Here is a 17,170-nt window from a genome sequence, read left to right on the forward strand (position 1 = left end):
GCTCATTCTAACGGAAATGAAAAGTTCTAGTGCCCTTTTTAAGTGACCAAAAAATTGGAGGGCATCTAGGCCCCCTCCCACGCTCATTTTTTTCCCAAAGTCAACGGATCAAAATTTTGAAATAGCCATTTTGTTCAGCATAGTCGAAAATCATAATAACTATGTATTTCGGGATGACTTACTCCCCCACAGTCCCTGGGGGAGGGGCTGCAAGTTACAAACTTCGACCAGTGTTAACATATAATAATGGTTATTGGGAAGTATACAGACATTTTCAGGGTTTTTTGGTTTTGGGGGTAGGGTTGAGGGAGGGGGCTATGTGGGAGGATCTTTCCTTGGAGAAATATGTCATGGGGGAAAAAAATCAATGAAAAGGGCGCAGGACGAATCTGGTCACGTTAGAAAAAACGTCAAATTCAGAGCTTAATATACAATGCTGGGTGTTCGGAGCCTCTCTATTATGGAGTATAATTTGAAAATAACACAACTATACGAGCGATAAAACATATATACCACAACCATAACTCAAGTAACGAAAGAACTGCTAAGAGATAACACAACTATAAAGCGAAAACAGGTGAAAACTAACGGGAAAACAAACGAACTAAGAGGTGGAAAGGGCCCAGAGAAAAAATATAATCCTTTTCCAATTTCGAGCCTAACTTCCGCAAAGGAGTAATAATGTCAGAAGCCCCGAAATACCGAATTATTTTCTTTTCAAACAGTTCGTGGTAAAGAACTGTAGTAAGGAGCGACCCGGCTCAATAGTAAACGGAACTTTAAAAAACGGAATTTTGATGCTAAAAGATACATCAAAAGAATCGAATTTTCACGCTGATTCTAAATATATAAGTTTCAATTAATTTGAAACTTATAAAAAGTCATCAAATTCATCAAAAGTTACGAGCCTGAGAAAATTTGCCCTATTTTGGAAAAAAGGGGGAAACATTCCCTAAAAGTCACAGAATCTTAACAAAAATCACACTATCGCATTCGGCATATCAGAGAACTCTATAGCAAAAATTTCAAGCTCCTATCTAAACAAATGTGGAATTTCGTATTTTTTGCCAGAAGACAAATCACGGGTGCGTGTTTATTTGTTTGTTTGTTTTTTTTTCTTTTCCCCAGGGGTCATCGTATCGACCAAGTCGTCTTGGAGTGTCGCAAGAGGGCTCATTCTTACGGATATGAAAAGTTCTAGTGCCCTTTTTAAGTGATCAAAAAAATTGGAGGGCAAATAGGCCCCCTCCCACGCTAATTTTTTTCCAAAAGTCAACAGATTAAAATTTTGAGATAGCCATTTTGTTCCGCCTAGTCGAAAACTATAATAACTATGTCTTTGGGAATGACTTACTCCCCCACAATCCCTGGGGGAGGGGCTGCAAGTTACAAACTTTGACCAGTGTTTACATATAGTAATGGTTATTGGGAAGTGTACAGACGTTTTCAGGGGATTTTTTGGTTTGGGGGGTGGGGTCCCCTATGTGGGAGGATCTTTCCTTGGAAGAATATGTCATGGGGGAAGAAAAATTCAATGAAAAGGGCGCAGGATTTTCTAGCATTACTATAAAAAAAAAAACAATGAAAAAATATACATGAAAACGTTTTTTTCAAATGAAAGTAAGGAATAGCATTGAAATTTAAAACGAACAGAGATTATTACGCATATGAGGGGTTCTAAAAATACTTTAGCATAAAGAGCGAGGTATTTAGGAGGAGATAAATACCTCGCTCTTTATGCTAAAATATTTTTAATAATTTCAACTATTTATTCTACGGCCTTTTTGATTCAGGGGTCATTCTTAAAGAATTGGGACAAAACTTACGATTTAGTGTAAAGAGCAAGGTATTAACGAGGGTACAAACCCCCTCGTACACATAATAAAAATATAAGAATATAAAAGTTTGTTACGTAAGTTAATTCTTAAGTTACGTATATTTTTACTAATAAAAACGTTCGTTAAAAATTAAAAGTTCTAGTAGCCTTTTTAAGTAACCGAAAAATTGGAGGGCAGCTAGGCCTCCTTCCCCACCCCTTATTTCTCAAAATCGTCTGATCAAAACTAAGAGAAAGCCATTTAGCCAAAAAAAAAATTAATATACTAATTTCATTTCAATAATTTATGTGCGGAGAGCCAAAATCAAACATGCATTAATTCAAAAACGTTCAGAAATTAAATGAAAAAAAAACTAGTTTTTTTAACTGAAAGTAAGGAGCGACATTAAAACTTAAAACGAACAGAAATTACTCCGTATATGAAATGGGTTGTCCCCTCCGCAATCCCTCGCTCTTTACGCTAAAGTTTGACTCTTTGCCACAATTCTACTTTTTAAAACAATTAAAAACTTTAGCGTAAAGAGCGAGGCATTGCGGAGGGGACAACCCATTTCATATACGGAGTAATTTCTGTTCGTTTTAAGTTTTAATGTCGCTCCTTACTTTCAGTTAAAAAAACTAGTTTTTTTTATTTAATACTTTAAGAAACAGAGTTTTGGTAACAATAGATAAATCATAGAAACCCAATTTTTATGCTTATTCAAAATATATAAAATTCATAAAGTTTAATGTTATCCATTAAAAGTTATGAGCCTCTAAAAATTCGTCCAATTTTTTTAAAGGGGGGGGGGGGGGGTTACGCTAACTTTTAACCCTTTCTCACAACTTTACTTTTCAAAACAATAAAAAAAAACTTCAGTGCAAAGAGCAGTGCGTTTAGGAGGGAAAAGCCCCTCTCACATATGGAGTAATTTCTGTTCCTTTTAAGCTTTAATGTCGCTCTTACTTTCAATTGAAAAATCTTTTTTTTATTTAATTTCTGAACTTTTTTGTATTAATACACGTTTTGATTTTGGCTCTCCGCACATGAATAATTAAAAAAAAAATTATCATATTAATTTTTTTGTGGCTAAATGGCTTTCTCATAGTTTCAACCAGACGATTTTGAGAAAAAGGGGGTGGGGTATGAGGCCTATTTGCCCTCTAATTTTTCGGTTACTTAAAAAGGCAACTAGAACTTTTTACGAACGTTTTTATTAGTAATAATTATGCGTAGCTTACGAATTAAATTACGTAACGAGCTTCTATATTCGTATATTTCTTATTACGTATATGAGAGGGTTCGCCCCCTCGTCAATACCTCGCTCTTTACACTAAATCTTAAATCGTATCCCAATTCTTTAAGAATGACCCCTGAATCACAAAGGTCGAAGAATAAATAGTTGAAATTACAAAAATATTTTAGAGTAAAGAGTGAGATATTTAGGAGGAGACGAACCTCCTCATATGCTTAATAATTTCTGTTCGTTTTCAGTTTTAATGCTGCTTCTTACATCCAGTTGAAAAATATTTCCATATCTATTTTTTCATTGTTTTTTTTAAGGAATTCTAGAAAATCCTGCACCCCTTTTTATGGAATTTCCCTTCCCCCATGATAAATTATCTATGGAAAGATCATCATACGTAACCTCCTACCCTTGACTCCCCTACCCCAACCAGAAAAAAAATCCCCCTGAAAATGTCTGTACATTTCTCAATAACCATTTCTATATGTAAACAATGGTCAAAGTTTGTTACTTGCAGCCCCTCCCCTGGGCACTGTGGGGAAGTAAGTCATTGCCAAAGACATAGTTATTAAGTTTTTCGACTAAGCTGAACAAAATGGCTATTTCAAAATTTTGATCCGGTGACTTTGGGAAAACAATTAGCATGGGAGGGGGCCTGTGTGCCCTCCAATTTTTTGGTCACTTAAAAAAGGCACTACAACTTTTAATTGCCGTTATAATGAGCCCTTTCGTGATATTCTAGGACCACTGGGTCAATACGATCACCCTTGGAAAAAAAAAACGAACAAATAAACACGCACCCATGATCGCTCTTCTGGCAAACATATAAAATTCCACATTTTTATAGATAGGTGCTTGAAACTTCTACAGTAGGATTCTTTGATACGCTGAATGTGATGGTGTGATTTTTTTTATGATACTATGACGTTTAAGGGGTATTTCCCCCTATTTTTCAAGATAAGGCAAATTTTCTCAGGCTTCTAACTTTTGATGGGTAAGACTAAATCTGATGAAAATAATATATTTAAAATCAGCATAAAAGTTCGATCTTTTTGGATGTATCTCATAGTATCAAAATCCTGTTTTTGGAGTTTTGGTTACTATTGAGCCGGTTCGCTCCCTTTTACAGTTTGTTACCACGATCTCTTTGATTCCGAATATATAAGCCTCATTAAGTTTAGTGTTACCCTTCAAAAGCTATGAGCCAGAAAAAAAATGCGTGATATACGGAAAAGGTGGAGAAATGCCCTGAAATAGTCAAGGAATCTTATTGAAGATTGCAGCATCAGATTCAGCGGATAAGAGAATCTTGGTTTAGAAGCTTCCATCAGCAAAAATGTGGATTTTTTTTGCCAGAAGAAAGATCACTTATGCGGGTTTATTTTCGCAGGGTTGATTGTGTCGAACCTATCGCCCTAGATAGCTATTGTGGTCAGTATGGTTAAACCGTCCAATACCTATGTCTTTAGGGCCCCCCCCCCAACAGGGTATATATGTCTTATATGACCCCCAACAGTCCCTGGGGAAAGGGTTGTAAGTTATGAAATGTGTTCGTTATCTATGCATACTATTTGTTATAGGTAAGTATACAGACATTTTTTTTTTGGGGGGGGGGGGGGTAATCTCTACTTAGGGTGGGTTTCTGTGGCAAAGGAAGTTTTTGGGAGTGAACTGTCCAAGGGAAATTTTACACTGGGGGTATTTGATACAATTTTTGTGCGGAATGCTTTTTATTTTTCTTGCTTTCTCTTAGATGACCTGTTAGAAATTAAATCTTTTAGGTGAAAGTATGCTAAGTAGAATTTTTCAGGCGGAGTCGTTTGTAAGCAAATGTATGCGGGAAATTTTCAGCGAGGGTGGAATTATACGGGGAGAATTTTCTGGCGGGGGGGGGTTATTTTACGTGGAAACAACATTTCCACGGGGGAGTTTCCTGTGAGGGGATGGAGATTTCCCGGCATTATTTGACCAACTGTCAGAACTAAAAAAAAAAACAGATTGTCCAACTGAAAGTAAGGAGCAACATTAAATTTAAAACGAAGATAAATTATTTCAGAAATTGAGGGGAGGGTCGCCCTTCTTCTTAGTATATATATATATATATATATATATATATATATATATATATATATATATATATATATATATATATATATATATATATATATATATATATATATATATATATATATATATTTATTTATTTTATTTATTTTCTTTATTTCCCTCAAAAAAATGAGGAGTACGCTACAATATAATATAAAGAAAAAACAACTGATAACACTTACAATCAAAACGTATCAAATATTGATCGAACACTTAACAAAAAAAAAAAAAAAAAAAAAAAAAAAAAAAAAAAAAAAAAAAAAATTGCTAAATAGATTAGCCTATAAATCATGAAGAGCCAGAACTGTTACTAAAAAACGGAAATAAATTGTGGCCTAAAAGGCTAATTTTCGCCCTATCTTCAAATGTTTTATATTTTTTCTTTATACAGACTACAGGATCCTTCACATTAAGCTTTAAAACAATCTCAGTGTTACTAAAAGAAAGGGGGAAACCAAATAAAAATTTACAAAATTTAAAATAAGAAACTTTAATGGGCGAAAGATCAGAAGGTCTGAAATTTCGGAAGAGGAGGGACGAGAACAATACGTGAGGCATAGCAACAGCGCTATACATACGACCAAGGACGTCCCGACGGTAAAGACCCCGAAAACGAATTAAAAGACCAAATGCCTTGCGTAGTTTCATCTGAACATGCTGAACCAGGACTGGTTTAAAACCTCTTTTCGAAGCAGCATAAGGTAATCCCAAATAAGTGACTATTGGCGACGACTGAAAAATAACACCATTGTCGCAATCGAGAGTCGCCCTGACATTATCCTCTAAACAATTTACAACAAAAAATTGACATTTTTCAAAACTGATAGAAAGGCCCAAACCTTTTAAACAATTAATTAAAATATTAAAATTAGAAACAAGACTAGACTTGGACCGGCTTAGAAGGATAATGTCATCAGCATATGCAATGTAAGACAGATTTCGAGATAATGAAACAAACGAGCAGGAAAGAGAATTAAGGGCAGTAGCTAAACAAGAATTGAATATATAAGGAGAAATAATTCCTCCTTGTCTAATTCCTCTACCCACTTGAATTAATTTGGACTGAGATGAAGACGAACTCGGACAGATACGGATCTTTAAACCAGAATACCAAGAGCGAAGGACTCGTATGACAGCTCGGGGCAATCCAGCATGGATTAAAGTGAGCAGAGCGGATGCATGAGAAATGTTATCAAAGGCCCCTTTGATATCAATCAAGAGGGCGTATAGCGGTTGACCAGAGATTCTCGCTTCTTCAATAACTTTGCTGAAAGATGCATGGGCATGGTCACATCCCAAACCTCTCTTGAAACCAACTTGATTAGAACCAGTGTCAAGAATTTCAAGAAGATCCTTCAAACACAACTCAAACACTTTCCCAATCATAGAACCCCTAGTAATTGGCCTCCAGGAGCTACAAGATGACAAGTCTTTTTTCCCGCTCTTAGGAATAGGCGTAACTATGCCAATATAGAATGACGATGGTACTAAACCAGTAGTAAGTAAAAGGTTGAAAAATGCCAGGAGAGTAATAAGAAAAGAAGAAGGAGCAAGTTTGAGGTGTCTAGCAAATAAGCCATCATGATATATGACATATATATAATGAAAAAGAGAAATCACCAATGCAACAGCACAAACACATTTAAAAAAAAGGGAAGACAGAAGGAGAAAAGGAATATATATATATATATATATATATATATATATATATATATATATATATATATATATATATATATATATATATATATATATATATATATATATATATATATATATATATATATATATATATATCCTGCCGGCATCCTTGTTAGGACTTATTATGAACCTAAGCCTAAAGTGCCACTAGTGAGCCCACGCCTTCCGAAGGTCAAACCTACCTAGATCAGTGAAAAACTACGTATAGGGTCATATAACTGTCACTCAGTGAAGCATAATGCAAGTGCAGTGAAAGCTCTTTGTGCAGAGTCCGACTTAATTTTTCTATAGGAAATCATGTTAATTGATTTTGATAATGCTTCTTTGGAGGGTTTAAGTGAATACTTTTTTGAATGCTACGAAAGCAGGTGATGGCCTTTTGAGAGAGAGGCCGAGAGGTGGGTTAGCTATTCTTTGTAAAAAAGCTTACTCCCACTTAATATCTTTTCCATTCTCCTCAGATGAGAGGCCGCAGCCAGTCTGCCTCCGTTGTGATGATCAGGAATACCTTTTTGTTAATGTTTATATGTCAGTTTGCTCAAGTGAGAATTTGCATGGATTTTCCCTGTACTTAGGTAAGCTTGTATTGTTTTATCTGATAAATATATTTATGTTTGTTGCTTGGATGATTTTAATGCTAATTACAGTACAGAAACTATTTTTAGCCGTGAGCTGAAGGTAGTAATAGCTGAAAATGATTTGGTTTGTTGTGATGAAGTGGCTCTAGAGCCATCGACTTTTACATATTTGAATCCGTCAGGCCATACGTCATGGATTGATCACGTGGTGTGCTCAAGTTCTTGTAGTAATTTTATGCCTATTTCTGTAAGATATGATATATTTGGTTCAGACCAGAATTATCTTGTGCTATTCGTGCTGCCGATTCGTTGTTTGCAGATCCGCCACCCCCTGGTCCGCCTGCTGTTGACTGGGAGCATGTGAGTGCGTCTCAGCTTGTGGCCTATGGTGTGGAAGTCGAGAGCTGTATCCTTGCTCTGGATATAACTACTAATTACCATTGTACTCTCCCTTACTGAACCAATCCTTCTCATACTAATGGGTTAGGGGCTCTTTATTATATACTGATTTCGATTCTTATTGTCAGTGCATGTCATACTCTACCTCTTCGTCCGGGTAGTAATAACAAGAAAAGGGTGGGGCTGAATGTTATTCCTGGTTGGAATACTCATGTTTGTCTTCATTATGTAGCTGCAACAAATGCCTTGCTTTTGTGGGTTGATAATGGTAGATCTCTTGGAGGTGGGCTCGATTCTGCGAGGAGAATCCTTCACAATAGGTTCCGGAGTGCTCTTCGGTAGTGCAAAAAGGATATGGAGAATTTGAGAACTTCGGCGCTAGCCAGTAGTTTGGGTTCACTTAATCTTCATGATTTTTGGAAAAAAGCTACTAGTTCTAAGAGTGCTGGTCCCCAAAAAAATGTCGAGCAGAGTCGGTTCAGTAACCATAGACATTGCTGAGTTATGGAGGGGTCATTATAGTGCTGTTTTCTCGTCAGTGGCTTTGGATCCCAAAGCAGCAAGGCTAAGGTCCTTCTCCAAACCTTGGACTGATCCTGTTAAGCAGCTGATAACGGCAGAGTGTGTGGTGCGGTTGTTGTCCGGGCTTTCGGGCAGCAAGTCTGGCGGACGAGTGACGGCAAATCACATTAAGCTTGGTGGCCCATCCCTGATTTGTTTGTTGACACTTCTCTTCAATGGTTTCCTTAACCACTGCTATGTCCCAGATTCCCTTAATTGAGGTTTGCCTGATTCCTATTCCGAAGTTGAATGCCAGTGATATGGCATCTTTAAGCAATTACAGGCCGATTGCTTTAGCGGCTGCCATCTCAAAACCTTTTAAAAAATGTCTGTACTCTTTGATATCACCCCAGATTAATTCATCGCATTATCAATTTGGGTTTAAAGAAGGATCTTCGACGGAGCTCTGTGTGTTTATCCTTAAATCTGTAGTGTAGTACTTTTGGACTTTTTTCTAGTCCTGTGTTTGCATGTTTCGTTGATAAAATGCGGCTTCTGGCCGAGTGACCCTTGAAAAGCTCCTTAACAAAATAGACACTAAATGAGTTGACCGTCATACCATAGGAACTCTTCAATACCGGTTTGAAGTGCAGCGTTTCAAAATCAAATGGAGTAGTTATTTCAGTGAGTCTTTCCCTGTTTTGAATGGTGTGCGGCAAGGTGGGGTGCTCTCACCGTTGCTGTATAACCTTTATGTGGATGATCTTAAGCTGCATTTGGCATAGACTGGGGTTGGTTGTGTCATTCGTGGTGTTTGCTTCAATAAACTAAATTATGCTGATGCCCTGGTTATTTTAGCTCCTACAGTGGCTGCACTTAACCATTTACTTTCAATACGTGATGACTTTGCTTCAGCCAATTATGTCGTGTTCAACACGGCTAAGACCCAGCGTATGGCGTTTATTCCCCGGGGAACTCCTTTGAAACATATTTCTATGGCTTTGCTTTCTGGAGTGTCACTATCTTTTATTGGATCCTAGAAATATCTTGCATTCACGCTGGCTCCAACTCTGAGTAATGAGCTTCATGTTAAGGCACTTTCACGTTCGCTGTGCTGCAGCGCCTGGAAAGTTTGTTGGTGGTGGCCTCCCATCTTTTCCTGTGCTGCGTAGAAAATCTTCTCTTTCTATACAGACAAGGATACTTGCTTTGGATAGTCCTCTCATTTTTGTGCTTTCTGAGCCGCTTTTTTGCCCCTCTCTGCCACTTTGGCTGACTTGATCAAGTGTCATTTGCATAAAATAATTTTGACGTGTTCAAATGTACCATTGTTTTTTTTTTGTTTTTTTTGCTGATTGTTGACGCGGCTTTCTGACAGTATCTTCATTTTTGTTCATCATTACTTTAGACTTTTTTTCAATATCCTTTACGTTAGCCTCATGGATTGTTCAGGTCCGATCAGATCGAATTGGTGTTATTACGTTGGACGGTCTAGATTCTTCATTTGTCCTTTAGGCATTATAATTATTCTCTTTAATTGCTCTAATCCCTCTAGGCATAATGAAACTACTTAAAACACACTTTGTAAATAAACTAACTACATTTTGTATTTTATACTTATCGATTTCCTTTTGCAAAGTCGTATGTGTCATAAATATCGTTCACTCTTGAGGCGGGGAGGGGGAGAATTATATAATTTATTCTCTTGAAATGTATGCTGCTCATAAATATGACATAAATATAAGTCAATCCTAAATTTTTTCTTGTCAATCATTTGTTTCTTGTGCAATTTTGGCTGCATTATATTTTGCTGTTAAAGTTACCTGAAAACAATAGAACCAATACTGAAGCAATTATTACGTATGTGTGCTTTTCGAATTTATTCATAAATATGACGTAACTTACATCAATATTTTTTCCGAAATTGAAGCTTTTAGTGAAGTTTCTCAGTTCTGATCTATACAGATCGTTTGATTAGGCCAGAAAATCCCAGGATACAAATCTTCCCGAAAAAATGTGGAGCCGTTTCTAAAAAAAGGAATAAATAAATACATGACTATTGCTTGTATATAAAGATAGCATATAATAGCTGCCCGTTTAAAGAGAGTATATATATGTGACCGTAGGGGAAGGTGTATAACATCGGTTCCGAGGGGCTGTATCTCCCCTCCTATTACAGAGACAATATTTTTTATGGAATATTATATTTTATTTCGACATACAAATAGAAAACATTTTCGTGCATTAAATTAAATTTTCTCAAAACATTGTTCTGTGAAAATTTGGTTTAAGTGGCGGTATCTCTTTTAATATTAAGGGTAGCCCTGTTCATGGTTTTAAAATAGAAAACTAATTATTCTAAATTAACAAGTGTTTTACTAATGTATCTTCATCAGCCTTTGAAGATATTTGATTAATAAATTCTTCTAGAAACACAACCAGGCACGCAGGGGGTCTAATTAGTGGGCAGATTTAATTTTTTCTTCCGAAATTCTGAAAAATACCCTGGGTTGCATCTTCTTAAAAAAAAAAAAAATCCTTGACCACCTTCATTTTCCTGTATTTTGTGTCTTTGCGGAAACGGAAGCATATTTTGATCTTAGAGGGCGATATACATCACTTAACGAGACGCAGCATCAAAAATTGATAATCATGTGGAACATATTAAATATTAAAACGGAAGTTACAGAAACATCGGCAATTGGAGGGGGGAGAGGTACTTGTTTTAACACGACATTTTCCTTCGCTCTCGCCTGATTAAAGATTAATGTGTTAATTTTTCCTTTTATAGATAAAAAAAAGCTGTAAGAGATATTAAACAATTATTATGAAAATTTGGGGTAAAAGCCAAGAATTGGGGATGATAAGAAGGAAACAAGTGTTACTTCATAATCCACAGAACAACTCTAGTTGGCGTATTTTGACTGTTATTCTACTATTATTTATTCCCTCTCCCCCCCCCCCTAGCGAGAAAATATATTGCCAAAATTAAATGATTCCTGTGTCTTTTACGTTTCTTGATTTTGTCAGCATCAGTTCGATTTTTGGGTGTGCGGACTGAAAAAAAAGTGACACATGGCAAAATACTTGGGAAATATATAATTTGGGTTGTATATTTCCATATTAGTGGGACTAGGGGTACAATATAGTGGAATCGCATTGAAAATGTGTTAGCTACAGTTATTATGCCTGTTAATTCATATTAAGAAGTAAGAAATGTTTTCCTAACATGTTTCAGTCTCAAAAGCCTCAGTTTTAGGCGCATATCAAATCCAGGTTTTTTAAACAAAGAAGCGTTGTTATGACGCAGAAAAAATCGGCTGAGCAAAAGCACCTATTTAGATCTGGGGGAGCGGAAAGCAATTTTTGAGCCAACATTTTGCGCTGTTATGAGACAAATTTTCATCGATTACTTAGCGCAAGAATTTTAAAAGACCTTCCATATGAGCTACAAAATTTGGTAGGTAATTTCCTCGTAGCAGTAGTGTAACGGCTAGTAACACTAGAGAGAAGGAGCTTTTTGCTAGTATAAAAGATTGATGTTTATGCTGATCAAACCTTTCAGGAATGGATTTAACAGTATTTAGGTTACACTAGGGTTCCTAGGCTGAGGCCTACATTTCTCCCTCCAGGACACCAGCTCCTATGAATTTGGAATGTATTGTTCTAGATAGAATGAAACTTTGATAAAATTATAATGTATTAGCCTAAATTTCAGGCTCTTTAGAAGGAAATATGCTAAGAAAACAATCCTCACTTCATAGTCTACCCTAGTCTACTTATAAGTATCTGCCTGCCCACAGAGGCCTTACTCGTTTGCTTTAGTTTCTTGTTTTTTCTGTTTTGTGTAGTGTTTGTTTTGTTTCTTGTATTGATACTCTGCTTTGATTTTTTGTAGCAGGTCAAAAATAAATTATTGTTATAGTAGCCTATGCAGAAAAATTGGTAAACTTTCAGCAGACTAATTTAATAGAGAGTTAGCTAAGAAACTGACATGCTGTTAGGATTGGAATTTCATCCTTAATCCAAATATAACATTGATTTTGTTAAAAATGCACTTAATCCCCTATCCCTAATGGGTACTTATATACTCTGAGTTGGATGTATAAATTGAATTCTCCTTAAGTTGTTCTTTTCTTCAAATTGATTTTGCTGTTCATCAAAGTAATGGAAAATTCATTGCATAGGCTATATACAATTCAGGGCTTATATTTGCACATTAGGAAGGAGAGGTAGAGTTCATTTCTAACTACAAAAGCCAGTAAGATAAAATTCTAGTTAATTGACTTCTTGCTATCTCAGAAATGGCTTAGGTTAGGAAAATGAAACTTTCAGGGATGAATCTACAGACTAAAGTATGTCCTAGGAAGGTATTTTGAAGCAACTACCTCCACTCCTTCTCCCTCTAGAGGGCCCTGATGTTTGATGGCCTTTAAAAAATATGTGTGTTATAAAGATGAAACCTTCCAAAATAGATCTTCTGCTTAATCGAAGTACAACAAAATTGTTTTCAGCTTCATAACTTTGCTCAGTTCCATTTTATAAGGTTTTAAATACATGCAAATTCATTTCTTAAATTCTAAAAAAAAACATTGATACAGCTCAAAATTCTACTCAAATAACAGGAATTGCATTTTCAGTACTAAAGGCAGAGAAAACACAATTAGTAACTAAAAATTAATGTAAAATGTTGTTTGTCAAAATTTCAATAGATAGAGACCTGTCATATAAGCAAATTTCAGGGCCCTCTAGAGGAAGAAGGAATAGAGATGGGTACTTGGAAATACCTTCCCAGGACATACTTTAGCTTTTAAACCCATCCCTGAAAGTTTCATTTTCCTAACCTAAACCCTTTCCAAGAAAGCAAGAAGTCAATTAACTAGAATTTTACCACCAGTAATACTGTTTGCTATAAATTTACCCAAATATATAGCCCAAATTATGTATAAATTAAATCAATGCTGACAAAATTAAGAAGCAGAAAAATGCACAGGAAATGTATGATTTTGGCTTTAATTTTAAACATTCAGGGAGGAGAGGAGGGTAAAGTATTGCAGAAGTTCCATTTGAAGATTTTTATAATATTTCTGTCTTTCCAGCCCTAATTGTAAACTGATACCAATTCTAGTTTATGGGCATCTTGTTATTTTAAAAAGTAGTTGGGTTGGGTAGATAAAATTTTCAGTAATGATACCAAGGCCAAAAATATACCATGGGAGTGTATATTGAAGCTATGTTGTCTACTGTTTTCTTATTCTAGCACCAAATTATGACCTGGGAAGATATAACTAAGCTATTTTGTCTACCCTTTTTTGTTTCTAGGGCATAGAAGATTGTGTAAACAACAGGTTTGTGACAATCTAAATTCTGAAATTTTTTCTTAATTTTCCTAAGAATTTCTTAATTTTTGAATTAATTCCTAAATTTACAGAATAGAATATGATTTATCATAAGTAGTACAGGATGTCCCCAGTATAATTTTTATTGCTCTTTTTTGAATGCTTTCAATTTTAGAACATTGGGTGTTGGTCAACTTAGTGTGCCAGACAGGGCAAGCATATTCAAGATAGGGTCTTATATAAGAACAATAAGTTATTTTAAGGTTCTGGATCAATATGGAGAACCATTTGAGAATGGAAAAAGATTTAAAGAGAAAACTACCAGATCTAAATAAGTGAAAAGTATGGGACTCCCATTTAAGGTCATTGTCCAACTGCACACCAAGCAGTTTAACTGTATTTAAATTTGGTGTGCAAGGTGATTATTGATTGGGGGTATATTTTTTTAGAAAGGAGAATAGCATTAAACTGCTTTTAGGTATGCTTAGATTGAGTTTAACTTTGTCAAGATCATTCTTTAAGTTGTTAATGATTGACTCAAGTTTAACAACCAAAGTATTTGAGGTTTGACAAAGGTTAAGTAATGTCATCATTGGCAAATTAGCATTATCAAAATTTGGAAAAACATTATTTAAAACAATTAAAAATAATACCTAATTTAGTCCCTTAGGGTGCTCTATTACAGGAAATCAAGGTAGAAACTGATGAATCTCCATTAGGGGGGGGGGGCTACACATTGCTCACAACCTGACTAAAAACTAGGTACCATATGTAAAACAAAATCTCTGGCACCTAAAGCCCTTGCATTATCAATAACTGTCTGATGATCCAAGTTGTCAAAGGCTTTGCTAATATCAGCAAAAACAGCCTCAACATAAGAACTATTAACTCAAGACATTTGAAAACAGTGTCAAGCATAAAAATTAAGCAATGCATGGTGCTATGATTCAGCCTAAAGCCAAACTGGTTTTTGGGTATGGTCCAGAGCAATAGAAATCCAGTTTTAGAGTTGTTTTCTATTTCAGAAGATGAAAGAATCTGATTTGGGAGGGTATACCAACAAAAAAAGCCACTCATCCACCATGAGATAGAGGAATACCATCTTTGTCCAATCTGGTCTCAAAATTAGAGTAATACTTAGGAATTGAGCAAAAATATTCAGTAGCAGACCACGTTTCAGTAAGACAAGCAATATCAATCTGGTTTCTGTCAAGAATAATTTTTAGTTCATCCATTTTATTTACCAGTGACCTTAGCCTACATTTGCAAGAAGGATTCTAGGAAATGAGCTATTGAGCTTCAACACGTCTAAATGCCATGTCCTTCATATTGGAGAAAACACTTACATTTTGGGTACACACTCAAAAACCTACAACTTGAGGCTGTTCCTGAGGATAGAGATGTGGGTGTTGTTGTTGATGAGAAACTTAAATTTGATTCTTATGCTTCTATTGCTGCTTTATCAGTTAACCAGACCCTAGGGACAATAAAGAGAACCATCAGCAGGTGCTCTCCAGGAGTCATGACAACCCTATATGAAACTCTTGTTTGTCCAAAACATGAAGTTGGTATGACACTTCTATTCTCTTTTTACAAAAAGACATATTCATCCTAGAAGTAGTCCAAAGCCAAGCAACAAAATTAATTAGCAAATTCCAAACAGTCCCCTATTGTGAACATCCTCTTTGCCTCAAACTACCCAGCCTAATTTATAAGTGCAAATACAGTGATGTCATAACTGCCTTCAAACTTATCTTGACAAACATTGTTCCCAATTTATTTTTGTTTGCCACCACCTCTTCTACCAGATGTCACTCAAAGAAACTGTCTAAGACATCATGCAGACTCCATCAGAGAAATCAGCTCTTTTCAAACAGATTCACCAGCCTTTGGAATAGACTCAGAATATGTTGTCTCTGCAACTTGTCTTGTAACTTTCAAATCAAGAGTGGATGCTGAATGGAGTGATGCAGAGTGGAAGTATGATTGGGCAGCCTGTGAGTTTTCAACTTGTCTTTAATTGTTCATGGAGACTACAAGGAGGAAATCCTTAGATTGCTCCAAGCTGCAATTTAAGGAAAAATGCAAGGTTTTACGTTTTTTTTACACAACAACCCTCAGCACACTTATCAGCTAGAAGAAGTAAGTTTAGAGAAGGACAAACAGGCTATAATTGATAATTAGCTGAAATATCAGAGCCACACATGAGGACAGGTAGCTAACCAATCCCATTGGGCTTATTAAGTGCACATTTATTAGATCGCCAGATATAGCTCTAATATTGTTACTCATCCTTGGGCAACTATTTTGAGGCAATAGGTTTTGTTTTTTGTAGTTAGATATCCATTTGTTCTTTATTTTTCTTGTGTTTGTGTATTCTTTAGTAGTTTGTTTTTTGCTTTTTTTATATTGTACTCCATCTGTTTCTTTTGATGGGAAATGAATATATACATACATACATCCATTTATCACAAGGAAACTGTGTTTTGTAGAGAAACTGTATAAAGCCCTTGTCTTGACAGAGCATACAGAGATGGGCAACCAAACTTGTCCTCACTTACATTATAGTCTATATAATGTACATCATACACCTGTCATATCAATGAAAGAGGAGGGATATAATAACCACTGTACACCTTCTGAACTCCAGGATAGTCAAAAAATTATTTACTGATCCTCCCATGAGCTATACTAGAGGTCATTGCTGTTTGCCCTGGTATCAAAGGAGATAGCAGAAAAATATATTTAGTGTTAGACTTTTTCCACTGTGGAGTGGGTCGACAGAAAAGACAATACAGGTAGCCACTCGACTTTTTCAAAGAGGGGGTCAACAAAGATTTGGCCAGTGTTTGACTGGAAGCTGAATCAAACAGTTCGTGGTAACAAACTGTAGTAAGGAGCGACCTGGCTCAATAGTAACCAAAACTCTAAAAATTGGAATTTTTATACCAATAGCTACATCAAAAGAATCGCATTTTAATGCTGATTTTAAATATATAAGTTTCATCAAGTTTAATATTATCCATCAAAAGTTACAAGCCTGAGAAAATTGGCCTTCATTTAGAAAACAGGGGAAAATACCCCCTAAAAGTCATAGAATCTTAACGAAAATCACACCATCAGATTCAGCGTATCAGAGAACTCTACCCTAGAAGTTTCAAGCTCCTATCTACAAAAATGTGGAATTTTGTATTTTTTGCCAGAAGGCAGATCATGGATGTGTGTTTATTTGTTTGTTTGTTCGTTTGTTTGTTTTTCCCAGGGGTGATCGTATTGACCCAATGGTCCTAGAATGTTGCAAGAGGGCTCATTCTAATGGAAATGAAAAGTTCTAGTGCCCTTTTTAAGTGACCAAAAAAATTGGAAGGCACCTAGGCCCCCTTCCACGCTAATTATTTCTCCAAAGTCAACAGATCAAAATTCTGAGATAGCCATTTTATTCAGCGTAGTCGAAAAACCTTATAACTATGCCTTTGGGGACGA

At 35.8% G+C, this 17,170-nt stretch overlaps 1 protein-coding gene across 3 annotated transcripts in view; it reads left to right on the top strand.

The window, feature by feature from the left end:
* The first annotated feature begins 7,371 nt into the window (after positions 1-7,371).
* The window catches only part of LOC136028475 (phosphatidylinositol N-acetylglucosaminyltransferase subunit A-like), a 68,720-nt gene continuing 58,921 nt past the window's right edge, over positions 7,372-17,170 (top strand). Inside the window, exon 1 of one of the 3 annotated variants that reach the window (XM_065706328.1) lies at positions 7,372-7,445. Coding sequence is in view for 1 of the 3 variants with exons in the window: in XM_065706318.1 (XP_065562390.1) it covers positions 11,792-11,808 (17 nt within the window). In the remaining 2 variants the exon portion in view is untranslated. Of the gene's footprint in view, positions 7,446-11,762; positions 11,809-17,170 lie in introns of those variants that run through there. The other 2 variants (XM_065706322.1, XM_065706318.1) reach the window with 2 other exon arrangements.

This window comes from Artemia franciscana, chromosome 1 (genome assembly GCF_032884065.1).
Source record: "Artemia franciscana chromosome 1, ASM3288406v1, whole genome shotgun sequence".
Taxonomy (NCBI): Eukaryota; Metazoa; Arthropoda; class Branchiopoda; order Anostraca; family Artemiidae; genus Artemia; species Artemia franciscana.